At 39.5% G+C, this 16649-nt stretch overlaps 1 protein-coding gene across 3 annotated transcripts in view; it reads left to right on the top strand.

The window, feature by feature from the left end:
- The window catches only part of HEATR5A (HEAT repeat containing 5A), a 75448-nt gene that overhangs the window by 27210 nt on the left and 31589 nt on the right, over positions 1-16649 (top strand). For all 3 annotated transcript variants that reach the window (XM_029078808.1, XM_029078806.1, XM_029078809.1), the window contains 9 exons: positions 238-349; positions 2420-2572; positions 4222-4321; positions 5004-5113; positions 9039-9202; positions 9338-9513; positions 12630-12735; positions 14426-14616; positions 16169-16328. In XM_029078808.1, coding sequence (XP_028934641.1) covers positions 238-349; positions 2420-2572; positions 4222-4321; positions 5004-5113; positions 9039-9202; positions 9338-9513; positions 12630-12735; positions 14426-14616; positions 16169-16328 — 1272 coding nt within the window. The remainder of the gene's footprint in view (positions 1-237; positions 350-2419; positions 2573-4221; positions 4322-5003; positions 5114-9038; positions 9203-9337; positions 9514-12629; positions 12736-14425; positions 14617-16168; positions 16329-16649) is intronic.

Raw genomic sequence — 16649 nt, 5'->3', positions numbered from 1 at the left:
CACATAGATTGTTTTTGATCCCCTAGCATCCATTTGGTTTTCACTTTCCCCATTTTTTTCTGGCTAGAAACTCTGGAAATGCCTTTTACTGTTTTATATTTACCCATAATCAAGGCAATTTAGTGGATGCTAATTTTTGTACAGACAGATGGTATTTTGGAAGTTCAAGAAAAATGGGTACTCTTTGTGCATTCACCTACCAACCAATTTTTTTGTTGTTGTTCCAAATGTGAATAGATTATAATGACATTAGCAGAAGATTTGCTGTGTTCCGCTGCTCAGAACAGTCGTCTTTCAATACAGCGCACGCAAGCTGGATGGCTGTTGATAGCTGCCCTCATGACACTAGGTAAATGATGCCTGGGGTTTTCTGGGTGCAAATTTTCTTGGAAAAAATATCAAACCTCTAGTAAATGAAATATTTTGTTGTTATATTGAAAAGAAATATTTTGCCCAATCTCCTTTTTCCAGGGCGCAGAATATAAGTTCAAGTTTACCTTGTAAGAAAAATTCAGTGGATTTGTTGTTTTGGTCATGTTGTGGGCAGGGAATGTGTCTGTTTACTGTTGTCTTGTATTTTCCCAAGCACTTGATAGATATGGTGCTCTGCACACAGTAAGCACTAAGTAAATAAGATTGAATGAACGAATGAAAAAAGAATATTGGAGAGGGTAGTGAGGAGAGCAACCCAAAATACAGAGAGGTGGAAAGGTTAAAGAAGGACAAGACCAAGTGGACACTTGATAATACTATTCAGCACCCTTCTTATGAAAACCCCATTATTTCCATCAGTCTTATTAACTGAGCTCTTGCTGGTTGCAGAGAACTTGGAAGAATCCCCTTCTAAACTGTAAGGCCGGTGTGGGCAGGGATTGTCTCTCTCTGTTGCTGAATTGTACTTTCCAAGCACTTATTACAGTGCTCTGCACACAGTAAGTGCTCAGTAAATACAGTTGAATGAATGAATATAGTACAACAGAGTTGGTAGACACATTCCCTGCCCGTAATAAGCTCACAATCTAGAGCTTAGCCAAATTGTTCCCCATATCCTCCAGTACTGAACAAGAAACAGTGGGCTTTAAAGATAGGGTAAAACACTGGAATGGCTTACCAAAGTAAGCTGTGGAGTCCCTATTCTTGGAACTCCCAAGGAAAGAATAGACTCCCATCTGCCCTGATTGTGGTTAAGGTTACTAAGAGGCAGAGGGTTGAAGCCATAAAGAAGTTTGAACTCAGAGAAACTGATTTTTTTTTCCTTTTCCCCTTTCCTTTAATACACTTAAGAGAAGGGAACCATGACAAGATTTTTTTTTAAGTAATTTAAGCAACATCCAGTGATGATTATGTAGGATGTGAAAATAACTGCTTGATATTGACCTTAAATTTCTGAAGCTCTGATCCTTAAATCAGGATTTTCAGATGGCTTCTCAAAGATCAATTATTTTTGTTAACCTCATTCTCTTCTTTGCCGAAATGGATTGTATTCTCCTTGGACATCCCCATTCTTTAAGTATTTTAAAATTTGGCTTATAGTCTTTAACATCCAGTAAAGCTTAAATTTGAGGGGTTTTTTTGTACTTCAAAACAAAAATGATCTTATTTAAATTTACCATGTCTAGCATTGACATAGTGATGGTGAAATTTCCCATTGTAAATGACAGGTGAGTCTTGGTCCGGTCATAACGATGATGTTGCACACATACGAGGCTCTGGAGTAGATAAAAGATAATCAGGTCGGATAGTCCCTGTCCCACATGATGTCTTGAACCAGCATGAAAAAATTGATTATAGTGCTAGTGATTTGTACTACACAGATCTCTCTTATCCCTTCCAGTTGTGTTCCCCCTTGAGACACTGAGTGCAGGGCACTCCTAGGTGGGTAGACGTACATCAGATTGGAAAACACATACAAGAATTTCATCTCAAAGTTTCATAACTGCCGTACTCTGCCAGTGCTATGCCGTAGCACCATAGGTCAAAAGATGACTGCCACGGCAATTGCCTTTTAAGGCTCCGTGGTCTTCACTGCTCTTATCAGGATTGTCCACCATGTTTAAGCACTCTTCAGCTGAAACCTTCCCCTTTGCTGGCATGGTCCCAGCAGGTATTCTCGACTTCTGGCTATTTCATCCACCCATTGCAGTGACGTTTGGGTCAGACTTTGTGTCGGTAGCTAGCAGATTGTTGGCTTAGTTGTCCCCTGACTGTGAATTGCCTACTTAACCTAATCTAACTCATGATGCGCTTCTGCTGATAGATTTTCATGTTTCTAAAAGGAAAGAATTATGGTTAGGGTACATAAGAACTGCATGAAGAGAGGTTTCATTTATTCTAATTAGTACGTATCAACTTTGAGGGAGGGGTTTTAGTTATATCCCTTTTGTGTAACGGCGCAAGTAATAATTCTCAAATATTACAGGCCCTGCAGTTGTCAGTCATCATCTTCCCCGAGTACTATTGTTATGGAAGTGTATCTTCCCACTCTCTCCTAAAGACCTGGAAACTGAAAAGAATAGAGGAGATTCATTTACATGGCAGGTGACGTTGGAAGGACGTGCAGGTGCACTGTGTGGTATGTAGAGTTTAGCTTTCTTCTTTACAGTCATCCTCTCACTGTCCTTATTTGCATCTGGAAAGGTAAAGAAAATGCTGGCCTACTGGTGGTCTGATACCAGATGTAACTAATTTAGTGGAATAATTTCACCAGATTCTGTGACTACAGTGAAATGTTGGACCGGAATGTGAAAAAATGCAGTTTTAAATGAACATGAAATCAGGACCCAGAGTCCAGGCCACCAAGGCAAATGGGATAGGGAAGAGGGGACAGAGAGAAAGGACAGTAAGTACCTGGAAGAAGGGGAAACCAAACAGATCCACTAGAGTGACCAAACTCAAACGCACGGATGCACACTCACTGAGGGTAGCTAAGGTTTTCTTAGTGATTGGTGCATAGGCAGGTTCCATGTATCTGGCAGGGCTGCTTGGAGTGAGCTACCTGAAAGGAAGCCACAGCAACTGACAGATGCAGGTTAGGGAGGCAGCTCACGATGCAGACTTGTTTATTCTACCCAAGGAATGGCTAGCATCACTCCCAGGTTGGTTTTCTTCTGAAAATTTACAGGACTCTTTAATGCCAAATGAGTTAAAAGGGAACTTTACTGGGCACTGTGATCCCGAGCATTGACAGAGCACATTTGTTGTCTTTTGGGAAGTTTTGATTTAGCTTTGACAATGTGAGCTGCTACTTTTAGCCTGTCAAGTGAATCAGTTCACTTGCTGCACTAGTTCCCTGAAACAAAAGTCTTTGGTGAGCGTAGAAATGTATCTAGCCACAGTGTTTTTCCTTTTAAAAAACTTCCTTTATATTTGAGGCTATTTTAGCAAACTCATAGACTCTTTGATCCCTTCTTTAAAATTCTGCTTGACCATTCTACAAGAGAATAGCCACCTTGTGTTCAAGTTGGAATCTGAATCCGTAAATACATGGTAGAGAGGACATGGTTGGCAATTTGAAATTCCAGTTTAGCCACCTCTGATGGTTAGGGCCAGGAAACATAATCCAACAGCATCCTTCAGTTTCTTTATTTCTGTTATCTTGGTAAATGGAGGTAAAGGAGCAACACTTTTCATCCACCCATCATACAGTGGGATGATCAGTGAGAGAAGCAGCATGGCTTAGTGAGTAGAGCATGGGCATGGGAGTCAAATGGTCATGGGTTCTAATCCTGGCTGTTCCACTTGTCTGCTTTGTGACCTTGGGCAAGTCACTCAACTTCTCTGTGCCTAAGTTACCTCATCTGTAAAGTGGGGTTGGAGACTGGGAGCCCCCTGTGGGTCAGGGACTATGTCCAACCCAGTTTGCTTGTTTCCACTCCAGGCCTTATTACAGTGCCTGGCACATAGTAAGTACTTAACGAATATGGCAATTATTATTATTATTATTGAAAAGAATAAAATTATTGCTAAGGGTGACAAAAATTATTTTGAGAAGTCATGAGACATAGAGGTCTCTGTCTGACCAGTGTTCTTTTTAAGTAGCATAAGTTTAAACTCAAGTTTGGAATCTACTTTTCTTTAGCTAAAAATCATAGGTCAAAAAATTCTACAAAATTGAGACTTAAAGCACCTTACTTGTTGTTCTGGGTTCAAATGACAGCCAAAATTAAGTCAAGTTATCACTGTTGATTAAACAATACTGAGTTGTAATATATTTTTTTCCAGCTATCAAAAGCTTTATTTTTCACTGTGGAGATCTTCTTACAGATGAAGTCATTCAAAGACTCCTTCCTCCTCTACCATGTGCTGTTGATTTGCTAACTCGGTAAGCACCACAGCCGCTGTGGATTGTGTAAAATGTTCCCAGTGGTACGCAGCTGCCCTCTAAGAATGTTATTAACCTTTCAAGGGCAGCGATAAATCCAACTGTTTTCTGCTTGGAGAGTTTATTCTGTTTTTGTATAGGAGGCAGCTATGTGGTTTGGGTCTGATTTTAATGTACTGCTCAGATAGAGCAATTTATCTTAACAATTGATGATTAAAAGACTATTAAAATGTTAAAATAGATGTAAATATATCCTATGTGGCGAGATTGAACTGGGAAGTGAAGTATGAAACTACTCTACATATAAATTAGTACTTTCTTCTGCTTTATGACCCTAGTGGTGTGTTTTGCACTGTTGTTCTTTTTTTGCTGCTTAGATTTTATTCAAAAGAATATGAGAAAAATTGGAGTTATAAACAGTTATAAATCATTTAAACATCTTTTGCACCTTCCTTGGGAAATATTTATTGCTTCTCTCCAGATATTTTTGGTGAAAATGTTGCTCTTGAATATATTTGGAATACCAAGTTAAACTACTGTGCAGTTTTTGATTCTGAGGGGTAGTGAATATAAATTATTAACACTACAGAGAGCTAATTCAGGTTTTCAGATATCCATTTAGGATCTGAGTAGTATTACATAAGTTGCATCCTCTGGACTTGAACTTTTCTTTTTATTTAAGGCTTTCTTCAATTCAAAAAACATATGGGAGCCCTTTGAAAACTCCATCAGTGGTTTATAGACAGAGGCTTTATGAACTATTGGCATTACTACCTCCTGAGACCTATGAAGGTATGTATGGGGGTGATATGGCTTTCAGTATTTCGTGGAAGGTATACAGTACTTTCAGGCACTCAGGTGCCTTATAAAAATCTGGGTTTGTGCATGTCAATCATCAGAACACCTCTTGAAGATGCTTCATCAGTGATATTATTTGAGTCTTCTAGACTGTAAGCCTGGTGTGGCCAGGAAATATCTCTTTATTGCTGAATTATACTTTCCAGGTGCTTAGTACAGTGCTCTGCATACAGTAAGTGCTCAATAAAGACGATTGAATGAATGAATGAGTGCTTACTGTGTGCAGCGCACTGTACTAAGCACTTGGGAGAGTATACTACAACAGCTGGTAGACTCGATCCCTGCCCACCACGAGCTTTCAGTTTAGAGACTTAAAATACATTTGTCAAAAATGAACATAATTCTCCCAACCCTTTTGATCCTCCCTGGGGGGTGGCGGGGGGGCTGGGGGAAAGAGCACTATTAGCCCAAGTTTTAGCTAATTCTCAAAGTGAAGTGAAGTGCAGAAATCTGCTCTGACTGTACCAGGTGCTGCCTGTTATGAGGGGCAAGTTTACTTCAAGCTTAAGTTTGCATCACAGACCTCCTCTGGATCCGTCCTTGTAAAGCTTGAGAGACTGAGCCACTGACTGTTAGTGGCCAGTTCCCCATCCAAGGTCATCCAGTAGTAGAGATCTCTGACCCGTTTTTGTCATCACTGACCAAGCATTTCCCCCAGTTCCTGGACCCTGAACATCATTCTCTCTCTCCCCGCCTCCCCCTCCCCACCATTCTTCCTTCCCTCTTCCCAACCCCACAAAGCCAAATCTGCTATGGGGAGTGCCTTCTCTGAACAACCCCAGTGGAGGTCATACTGGCTTCTGAGTTGGGGACAGAGAATATATCCCCATTTCTTCCTTCTCCCAAGAAGTTGTATTATCCTGGAGCCCATCTTGGACCTCAGCTGAATTTCCTCAGAGCGAAATGATGAAAGAAAGGAACTCCCACTCTCCCTCCCAAGGTTGATCTAGGCCACCACTGTGGCCCTGAGCAGTGTTTCCAGAATCAAAAGGCACTTGGTCTATTCCATTTTCCTTCATCAGCCATTATTATTTGGCTACAACCAATAGAAGAGAGGCATGTTTTGGAAATGCCATTTAGCAGCATCTGTTTCAGTAGCCTTGTTCCTTCCCAACTTCTTAAAACCAGCTGGAATCTCCCAGGTGACCTGGCATGTCCTGTAATCAACAATAACCTAAGAACTTTAAAAGGGTGTCAACTCGATGGATGATCACACCCAGTCGTCTTCCCTCTCTTGAAGATGGTGCCGTCCTTTTTTCTCTTCAGCAGAGGTCTAGTTCTGATGGGGAAATTGGTAGGAAGGGGGCTGGACTCTCTAAAAATGTGGGAGGGGCAGAGCTTGATCTCATTCTGGTCAGTCTGTCTACAAACCAGGGAGGCAGTTGCTAAAGCTCTACAAGGATGAGTCCAGGAGCCATTACCCAAGTGAGCATTTGGTTGTGTAACTCAGGTTATGGTCAGTACCCGGTGCTTTTATCCTTTTGTCCAATATCGATAAAAAAATTCTCATTTTAAAAAAATGGACTATAAGCATTAGTAATTTTGGGGGAGCTATTTAAAATATCTTACATAGAATTACTGGAAATATTAATATGCTATTAATATGCTATACACTTTGATTCATCATAATAATTGTGGTATTTGTTAAGCACTTACTAGCTGCCAGGAACTGTACACTAAGCGCTAGGGTGGATACAAGCAAATCAGGTTGGACACAGTCTCTGTCTCACATAGAGCTCACAGTCTTAATTCTCATTTTACAGATGAGGGAATTGAGGCACAGAGAAGTTAAGTCACTTGCCCAAGGTCACACAGCAGGCAATTAATGAGACTAGTTGTTAGAACTCAGGTCCTCTGGCTCCCAGGCCCCACTCTTTCTACTAGGCCATGCTGCTTCAGATTTTTCAAAATATAATGGGTAATATTAATTATAATCAATTCTTAGTTTTTATCTGCCAGTTGTCTCTTGAAGTAGAGTTTAAACTAGCCTGTGGAGTGCTCTTTTATAATTGATTGAGTATTCTTGTAAAAACTGAGTATTTAACGTTGTTTTTTATACAAATGGGTAATGTAAGCTACATTTTTTTAAAAAAGTATCTTTTTTGGCTAATTTTATTTTCTTCAACTGTGAATGCAGTTGTATTTAGGAGATTCATCTTCCTTCTAGCTGAAGTAGAAAATAATTAAATACCTGTTTATAAATAGATGTCCTAGATTGGATGCCTCAAAGGGAAGTCATTATGTTTAATGAGAGCCATGGCTTAAAATGAAGTTATATATAAAAGCATGTATGTCAGACTTTTCCAACAATGATCGTGACTATAACCTTGTGGGAAATTCCTCCCGTACTGATTAATATGTCATTGCTATTGCTTGGTTTGTAAATTTTCAATGTAGATTTAAGGTCTTCCATTCTCACTGTCCTATAATAATGGAAGGAGCCTCAAAAATTGCAAGTAAGCTATTTGTTTTGTACAAAGTATGCATTAATGAATGGGAGTATTATTGAGCTCAATTTCCCCATATTTTGAAGAGGAGTTAATTCAATTTAGTGTGAGCTTCATTGGTCAGAAAGTGTAGTAGTAAGTCTAAGCCACCAATTTATTCTAGTTTATATTTGTTCTATTCCTTTATTCAAAATAAAGGAGAATCAAGCTCACTTAACAATAAAACTCTATTTCCCACCATAAAACATCCCTCACCTCCCAATTTAGCTATGCTGGTGGTGAAATCGGTCAGTATTTTGGAGGTATTTGAGTGCTTACTGTGTGCAGAGCACCGTACTAAATGCTTGGGAGAGTATAACACAACAGAATCAGTAAACAAGTATCCTGCCCATAAGGAGCTGTACATAGCATTTGGATTAAGCCCAGGCCCAGTGAAGCAGAAAGTGTATAAATGGGTGATTGGGTTTACTAATAAAGAGGAGAAAGGGATTTAAAATTGCTTTTTTTCTTGTACCATAACAAATAAGCCATATAATAGAAGTGTGGCCATTTGCACTTTCAGTACAGATAGGTGTAATGGTGAAGTGCTTTACAGTAATTTTTCTAATTGTTCATGAGCTCATTAGGTGCTGCACTAGTATTACTACCTCTGCTTTATAAATGAGGGGCCTGTTAAACTGTCTTTCCATGGCTTCAGTCACTTGCCGCAACCTTTTGGATCTCCATAGGTCTTTCTTCATACTTAAGGCCCAGATCTTGAGTTGTTTATAATCTGGGTCAGCATGCTTGTTGAAAAATCAAAGTGGTCGAGTGGAATGTACCCTGAATCTTAAGACTAACTAGCAACCTAATGTGAGAAGCCAGAGAGCTGTTGAGATGTGAAGCAAAAACTAAAAGAATTTTTTTAAAAAAACACAGTATCTAACAAAATGGTCATTAGTTTGATGTGCTAAGCCAGTGTTTGTGGAAGGAGTTTCTTACGCTTTCTTCTGACAACCCATTTTCCTTCCCTTTTACCATTTTGGGCACTGCTCTCTGGACACCCTCCAGTCTCTTAACTGGGTTTTATTCTATAGGAACCCAGCTTTGTCTTAACTATGACTCTTATTTTATCCCTCCTCCCTCGAGAGGTCCCACCCCAAGTCCGCTCCCCCACTCAAAGTGACAAATTAACCCTCTGGTATATGGGATTAGACCTTGGAACAGATTATCAAAGGAAGTTGTGGAAATATCCTTAGTGGAGATCATTGTTAAAAAAAAAAAAGTAAATAATTGTCTCACCTGGATGATTTGGGCATTTTTCTATTGGGATTCTATGGCCCGAATCAAGTAGCCCTTAAATTTTCTTCCAGTGCAGTGATGTTTTCCAATTTTCAGTTGTTTTTGACTCTTTAACTCATTCCTTATGGCAGGAAGTATCTCTGCTGTTCTCAAAGAGCTGGCTGCTGACTTAACTGCCCCAGACACCCAAATGGTGGCATCCACATTCTTGCTTCCACCTCTCTGTCACCAGGATGATCTCTTGATACTGAGTCCTTTACTGCAAGATACTGACCACAGATTTATTGAAGAACAGGTAATAGTTGTTCCTTGATCTCTGGAAAATATTTTGAAAAGCTTCAGTTGATCAAATTTGTTTTGAAACTGTGATGACTAAGTTTGATATGGGTCCTCTTCCTCCTTTCCTTCTTGCTGTTTTTTTTTCCCCCAGCTCCTGTTAGGAAATGGCATAGCTGGTGGAAGCCTTGAATATGATCCCTATTCGATTTTTGAAAAAGATATAGAAGGGGACTCAGTGCCAAAGCCCCTGCCACCAGTGATTTCGGTCATCAGGTCTGCAGTCAAACTGTTTGGGGTTGTTTGTTCCCATGTGGCAGATGCTCAAAGGTAAATATCTTCAGTCACTTTTCTAAGGGTAGTTTTTTCGCTAAAATGTGCTATGCATCTGGTCAAAAGGCTTGAGAGCAATCAGGTGGAGGAAGAACCCACTGTAACCATAAAATCTCAGTGGATTTTATAGGAGGTCCTGACCTTTTCCATACAAAGATCAGAGCTACTTGGACCACTCCACTCCCACCCCACTCACGCCAGCCAAATTGTCCTGGTCCCACACACTACCCTAGGTACAGTCCTGAAAGAAGCCCTCCAATTTCTGGCATAGTTCTTTCATAATAAATGACTCAGTTGGCTTCAGTTTCAGATAACTGAAGAGAGTTGACCATGTGCACACAGTTACATTCACTTAGCCTAAAGTCTTAAATTGGGCTGAATGGAATTCAGATGCAGGAGGTTTTTTCCAAGCTCTACTACATTTTTAGTCACATGGAGGGGGCCTAGGAAATGCATTGTGCTCTTCTGGCCTTGAAAGAACAGGAACTGGTGACTTCATCTTTTCATCAACTCATTTAAGTCTTGACATGAACCATGTACCTAGATAATTTAATTTCCCTCTAATAAGTAGGGAAGGAGATCCTTCTTCAGCCCACATTCTAAGCATGGTTTCAGTGGATAGGTTTTCATGGCTGTTTTCTTTCAGGAGCACTACAGTGCAGCTGTTGCTTTTATTTCCCCACGAGGGTTAAAATATTGCATGTTATGTATGGTAATGCTAATTGATTGTGAAGGGAGAGAAAACCTTTTGAGAATCTGAGAGGACGATGATAAAAAACAGTCGACTACCTTGGATATTTAGATAAAGTCAGATAAAAATAGTTGGCAGCAGTAGTTGGGAAGTGGTCAGGACAACTCCCCAGACAGAGAAACTGGGTCATATGCAATATCTGAAGTCTCCAGTGGATGTCATTAGTGGGCTGGAGGAAGCAGATGGGAAAGATATCCCTCCAAGCCATGAATTTAAAATAAATTCAAGCACTTGGTTTTGTGCACGTATATGAATTTTTTCATTTCCCGATTGCTAAAGCTTAGCATATGTCTTGTTTTGGCCCAGACCAAATAGAAATAAGAAGCCGTTACATTTAGAGCATGTTTGGTTCTAGATGGTCAGAGTATTTGGTTCAAAACAGATGATATTTATTAATGTGCAAGCTTGGAGCAAGGAAAAGTTTGGTCAAATCAACTAGCACAGTGTTCTTAAGCGTGGCTTGAGCCAACAACATTTATTTTGTGGGTAGTACAAAGGGAGATGAAAATTTCCAGTTGGATTCCTGAATCCATCCTGTCATCAAATAACAAAAATATAGCTGTATAGGTGACACACTCTGCTTTGTGTCTGTGTAGTGTAAAATGAGTGTAAAACCCATTTCCAAAATAAGGTCTTAGTGTGTCATTTCTTCCAAAATCTGTAATTCCATCTGCTTGGGGTGATAGCAGAAGGCTTTTCCCATATGCAAGTATCTCAGTGTTCTTCTTGAGAATGCTATTCCCATTTGCCAGACTCTTTTAGACCTCTAAATCTGGATTTGCTGGATTTGAAGCAAGATTCCCTTTGTCCAGTCCCATGAATGATAGTCATGTACTTGTTCTCTACAAGGAATCAGGAGAAGTGGGAAAGTGTAAAAAAAAATAAAAAATGCAGTAATGAGGTTGGTTGGGGATGAGAGCAAATTAAACTTCTGGGATGAGGGAATAGGGGGTCAAATGAGACATCTTTGATAGTTTAGTGAATAGAATGCATAAGTGGATTAGATTGGGCTCTGGGAAAATGTCCCACGCAATTGACTGTCTCAGTGTCCATAACTCAATTACAAAAATAAAAATCATATAATTGACCAATGATGCTTTCGATGGGTATTTGAAGATAAGCAATTATTGAATGATAAAAAAGGCCAAAACCTGGGAGTTATCTTTACAGTAATTTAAATGTAAATGGGATAATAATAACAATAATAATAACCATGGTATTTAAGTGCTTACTATGTGCCAGACACTGGGCTAGATGCAAGATAATCAGTTTGTATGCAGCCGCTCTCCCACTCGGTGGATCATTAAGTAGGAAGGTGAACAGGTATTAAATCCCCATTTTGCAGATGAGGAAACCGAGGCCAGAAAGCCAAGTGAGTTGTCCAAGGCCACAGAGCAGGCAATTGGCAGAGCTTGGTTTAGAACTCAGGTCCACCAACTCCTAGGTCTGTGCTCTTTCCACTCAGCCACACAAAGTTGTTATTATTTAGCTGAGCAATGTAACAGTATGAGAGACAGGTGAGGGATGATCAAAGGGATTGACTCAAAAAATTCAATTTAATGTGGCTGGAATGTGAGGGGCAATAGGACTAATTTGTAGGAACATGGAATTGGAAAATGGAAAATGGAAAGGACCTGACAGGGTCACACCTCCTTAGGGGAAAAGAGGAATGATGTACACTACCCAGAAGCCAGCATTAAGAAACACTTAAAACGGTTACATTGAGTGGCTTTTTAGAGGAATGTACAAACACTGCCTCTTGCTTAATCACCACTGCAGCCAAAATGGCTTGTGAAAACTGACCCAGAGGAGCTTGAGGGACAGGAGGCAGGAGGCCCAGTAAGTGATTGGATTGTGGGGAGCAGGGGCTGAGATTTCTCCCTTCCTTGACCTTAACTTCTTCTTAGTTCCTTACATTTGGACCTCCCCCAAGTGCCCTGCTGCTTCTCCCCAAAAGTTCCTGTGACTTAGCTCTCCCACCAGACCCTCACAAACCAGGTTTTAATTGGTCAGAAAATCCTGACTCGGAATAAAGTTTCTAATGACCAGTGAATATCGGTCAATCATATTTGAGTGCTTACTCTGTGCAGAGCACTGGACTAAGTGCGTGGGAGAGTTCAATACAACAATATAACTGACACGTTTCCTGCCCACAACAAGCTTACAGTCTAAAGGGGGAGGCAGATATTAATATAAATAAATAAATTACGGATATGTACTTAAGTGCTATGGGGGATGCTGTGAACATCCCTGCTGAGTTGATTAGTAAATTACAGAACGGTAATTGATTTAAATAAGGGAGCCCCTTTGTTTTTCTTGAGAAGTACACAGATAAATCTAAATTTTTGTTGCTTATTTTAAGGCTCCAGCTACTGCAACAGCTGTTGGAATCCATAAAACATATGAAAGGAGCCCGTCAACAAGTAGCACAATTAAATGGTCTGTCTGCCTTTTCCAGTTTTCTGAAGGTAAAGTCCTTATTTTTTAAACAATTGAAGATATTTGCAAGAGCTAAAATCATTTAAAGCACTAATATTGCATACTACAACAGAGGGAATTCCAATTTCAGGCCCAGTTATTTTTCTGTAAGTAAGGTTAGTCTTCCACAGTTCATTGGTTAGATTGTAAACTCTTGGCAGGCAGGATTATATCTCCTAATTCTGTTGTATTCTCCAAAACACTAAATCCTCTGGATAGAGTAGCCATTCAATAAATTCTATTGATTGATATGAAGTTAAAGTAGGACAAGACCAATTTCAACTTTTTGCCACTTGGAATTCCCCTCTTTATTGCAGTAGCAACAATAATATTAACAGTATATTTGATTCTCACACCAACTGGGTTTTCAATAAAGCATGGTACTCTTCTAGAGTCCTGGTACATCTAAAGTACTGTCATCTAAATGTAGAGATCCTAAAGCTTCCATTCCAGCATTTAGGCAAAAAGATGCTTATTGAGATTTATTCATTAGCTGGATTGCAAAGCCAGTTGTGTTTAGTTGAGCTGATAAAAGTATAGTGTACCCTTAGGAGACGAACATGACATTCAGATTAGTCTTCTGAAGTTGGTCTCAGTGGAGATAATAGAGAATTGTGAATTCTGCAGAATATTTTGGGCTTGAAAGGTAATTGCAGGTTTGTTATCTGCACCTCCTTATTAGGTTAAGCAGTTAAAATGTTATGCTTGCTAAGGAAAAAATTGGGAATGATTAATATGGAATAAGTTTGCTTTTGTACTAGATAAGGTCTCAGTTTGTTGTCTTCAGTGGAAAGGACTTGATGTGTATTACTTATTGCACTGTAAAATAAAATTGGCAGCTTTTTAAACTGGGATTTTTCCCAGGCTCCCATAGGATATTGTCATAGATCAATAAGTCCAGTGACTCATCACAAGGGAGTTGAAGTTTAAATTATTGCTATAAACTATCTACTTTAATCAAGAGCATTCCTTACCCAAGAAGAGATTGATATTGATGCATTTTTATTAGACAAGTAATTTTTCTTGTTGATCCTAATTTTAATTCCTTGGGAGAAATGAGATTTTAGGTTTGATGGCCTATAATTCTTTTTGTTGCTGTCTTGACACTAAGAAAGATTTCTGTAAAATTTTAGCATGAAACTAAAAAAGAAGTCATTTTAATTTCCTGACAAATACCATTTAACATTTGCTATTACCTGTCTCCCTCCCTAACCTGCTCTGGGCAACTTTAGTGACCACCACTGCTATTTTGAAGTCAGATCAGTACAGAGAGAAAGAGAAAGTTCAATATTTAATCGCAGATGTACATGAGACTAGGTCAGTTATTTCCAGCCCCAATCAAAACATAATGAAGCATGTGTCTTTTACCATATAAACTGGACTTCACTTTACATTGCTTTTTCTCCCAGTGCAATCCCTTGGTTCAGCCAAGACGACAGGCTGCAGTGGAGGGTTAGGACTGGCCGGCAAACTCCCCTCCAACACTTTTGCCTGAAACAATTTTCCACCAAAATAATAGTATAAAACTGAACTGCAGAAGGGATGTTCAGACTAGGGGCTATCATAGTAGATCATGCTGGATTGTAACTGGAAAAAGTCAAACTCCAGGTTCCTGATGTGTGAATGCCCCGACTTAAAGATTCTAAATGTTGTGGAAATGGGATGTCGTTTTCATTTCAGCACATGGCTGGGTCCAAAGGAAGCATGGGTTCGGAAGAAATAAGAAAACCTGCCCTGACATTAGTGATGGGAGCCCTAGAAAGTTCCAGTCCCCTGCTGAGATGTGCTGCTGCAGAGGCTTTGGCCAGGTTGGCTCAAGTCATTGGTGATGGATCCTTCACTGCTGGAATAGCTCAAATTAGCTTTGACAGGTAAAATGTCACCTGTTTAATAACTGTGGAATTTGTTAAGTGCTTACTATATGCCAGGCACTATACTAAGTACTGAAGTAGTTACACGATAATCGGGTGGGACACCACATGGACCTCACAATCTTAATCCCCATTTTATAGATGAGGTAACTGAGGCACAGAGAAGTGAAGTGAGTTACCCTAGGTCACACAGCAGACAAGTGGCGGAGCCAGGTTTAGAACCCAAATCCTTTTGACTCCTAGGCCCGGGTTCTATCCACTAGGCCACGCTGCTTCTCATTTATCCAGGGACTCTTCAATCCCTATCATACCTCTCAGGTCGGCCTCTGGCCACCCCATGGGCTGTTATTCTTCCCCCGCCACCCGCCACACCAAGCCCTCTCCCTGTTTGCTCCGATCCCTGGGCCTCATCATTCAGTTTCCTATTTTTTGAGCCACAGGCTGTTCCTCAACAGAAAATTTTAGCTGGTGCTAAGAAGAAACTTGCTGAAGCTGTCTGGTCTGTTTCAATAGTTTATGTCATAGATTCATGAGTTAAATGCAAGGTAACTATTTGCTCCTTGACAGAAGCCAAAAGAGAAAGAAATACAGGATAACTGAGTAGAAAGCTCTAAAGAGCTTAGAAAGTGTAATGGTGGCATACCATACTGATTAGTTGTCATACTTGTTTGGGTTTGACCCATTTTCACTTGCAGTGTTCACTGCCTTTCCATTTTGAGTGAAATTAATTTCTGTGATTTTGAGAGAGAAAAAGAAAGCATGTGTGTCTCTAGGGCAGAATGAACAAGAATCAGGGCAGAGATAATACAATATTAAATTGAAAGAGATTTCAACAAATACATGTGCCATAATCTTTACTATTGTGTTTTTAATATTTTCCAGAAAAATTGGAAAAACTTATGATGAAGCCAATATACAATTCTTTTTGAAGCCACTAGAAACGTGATTTTCCTTACATTGTGCCTTTTGTATGGGTTTTGTTAAGTCATATTTCCTTTTGCCTACTACTGTGCATAATGTTTGGAAAAACTGGTTCAGGTAATGCTTTTTACCTGATGTATTGTCTGACTTCCGAGAAATTGAAAGTCCTTAATTCCGTAATGCAAAGGCTATTTCACCTCCTTCACACATCTCCCCTCTAATTTTAAGGGATTTTTATTTTATTTTGTTGCTTAGAATGGAAGCTCTTTGAGGTAGAAATTGAGGCAGATAGATCTGGGAGCCAGAAAAAAAAATCTTAAAAGAAAGGCATAAAGATATCAAGTACATACATAAACTAAAAGTCATATTAATGTTTTATGCATAGATACACAAGTATTTTCTAAAGTATTTTTGAACTGAATCACTAATTTATAGCAGAAATTTTGTTTCATTGAAGTCAGGCATTTCTGAAGATATTATAGAGATGGGTCCAGTGATGTTTTACCATCTCGATTAAAATGTAGCACGTAAGTTTTGAAGCTCATTTTATTCTCTGTTACTGTAGGTGACAAAATATGGTTGTGTGTATTTATGATCTACCGTAATTTATCTCTGTCTCAATTAATTTTAGACTGAAGTCCGGAAGGGATGTTATATCAAGAACAGGACACTCTTTGGCTCTGGGATCCCTGTATCGATATTTAGGAGGAATAAATTCAATTCAGCATCTGAACGCTTGTATCGGCATCCTTTCTACTTTGTCTCAGGACAGCACTTCTCCTGATGTACAGGTAATGCACCCCATGTGCTGCATCACTAGAGCTTACCTTTTGCATGTTTTACAAGTGAAATTGTCTCCTTTGGATATTGGTAGCTGTACAAGAGAGATGCTTTCTCCTGATTATATTTCAGAAGTAATTCTAATTTTGTTTGACTTTCAGATAGTTAATACTTTCATAATGCACCATGGCCAACTCTTCCTTGGAAATGTGGTCTCTGGAATGGTTAACTCAGTGGCTCCTGCTTTTCCACTATCTTATTCACTAAAAGCTCTTTTTCATGAACTTATTTAGAAATGAGTATGTACATTCCCATGCCTACTTCCGCAATAG

The sequence above is a fragment of the Ornithorhynchus anatinus genome, chromosome 14 (assembly GCF_004115215.2).
Source record: "Ornithorhynchus anatinus isolate Pmale09 chromosome 14, mOrnAna1.pri.v4, whole genome shotgun sequence".
Classification (NCBI taxonomy): Eukaryota; Metazoa; Chordata; class Mammalia; order Monotremata; family Ornithorhynchidae; genus Ornithorhynchus; species Ornithorhynchus anatinus.
Note: the sequence above shows the minus strand (reverse complement) of the source record. Positions and strands in the feature narration are given on the sequence as shown.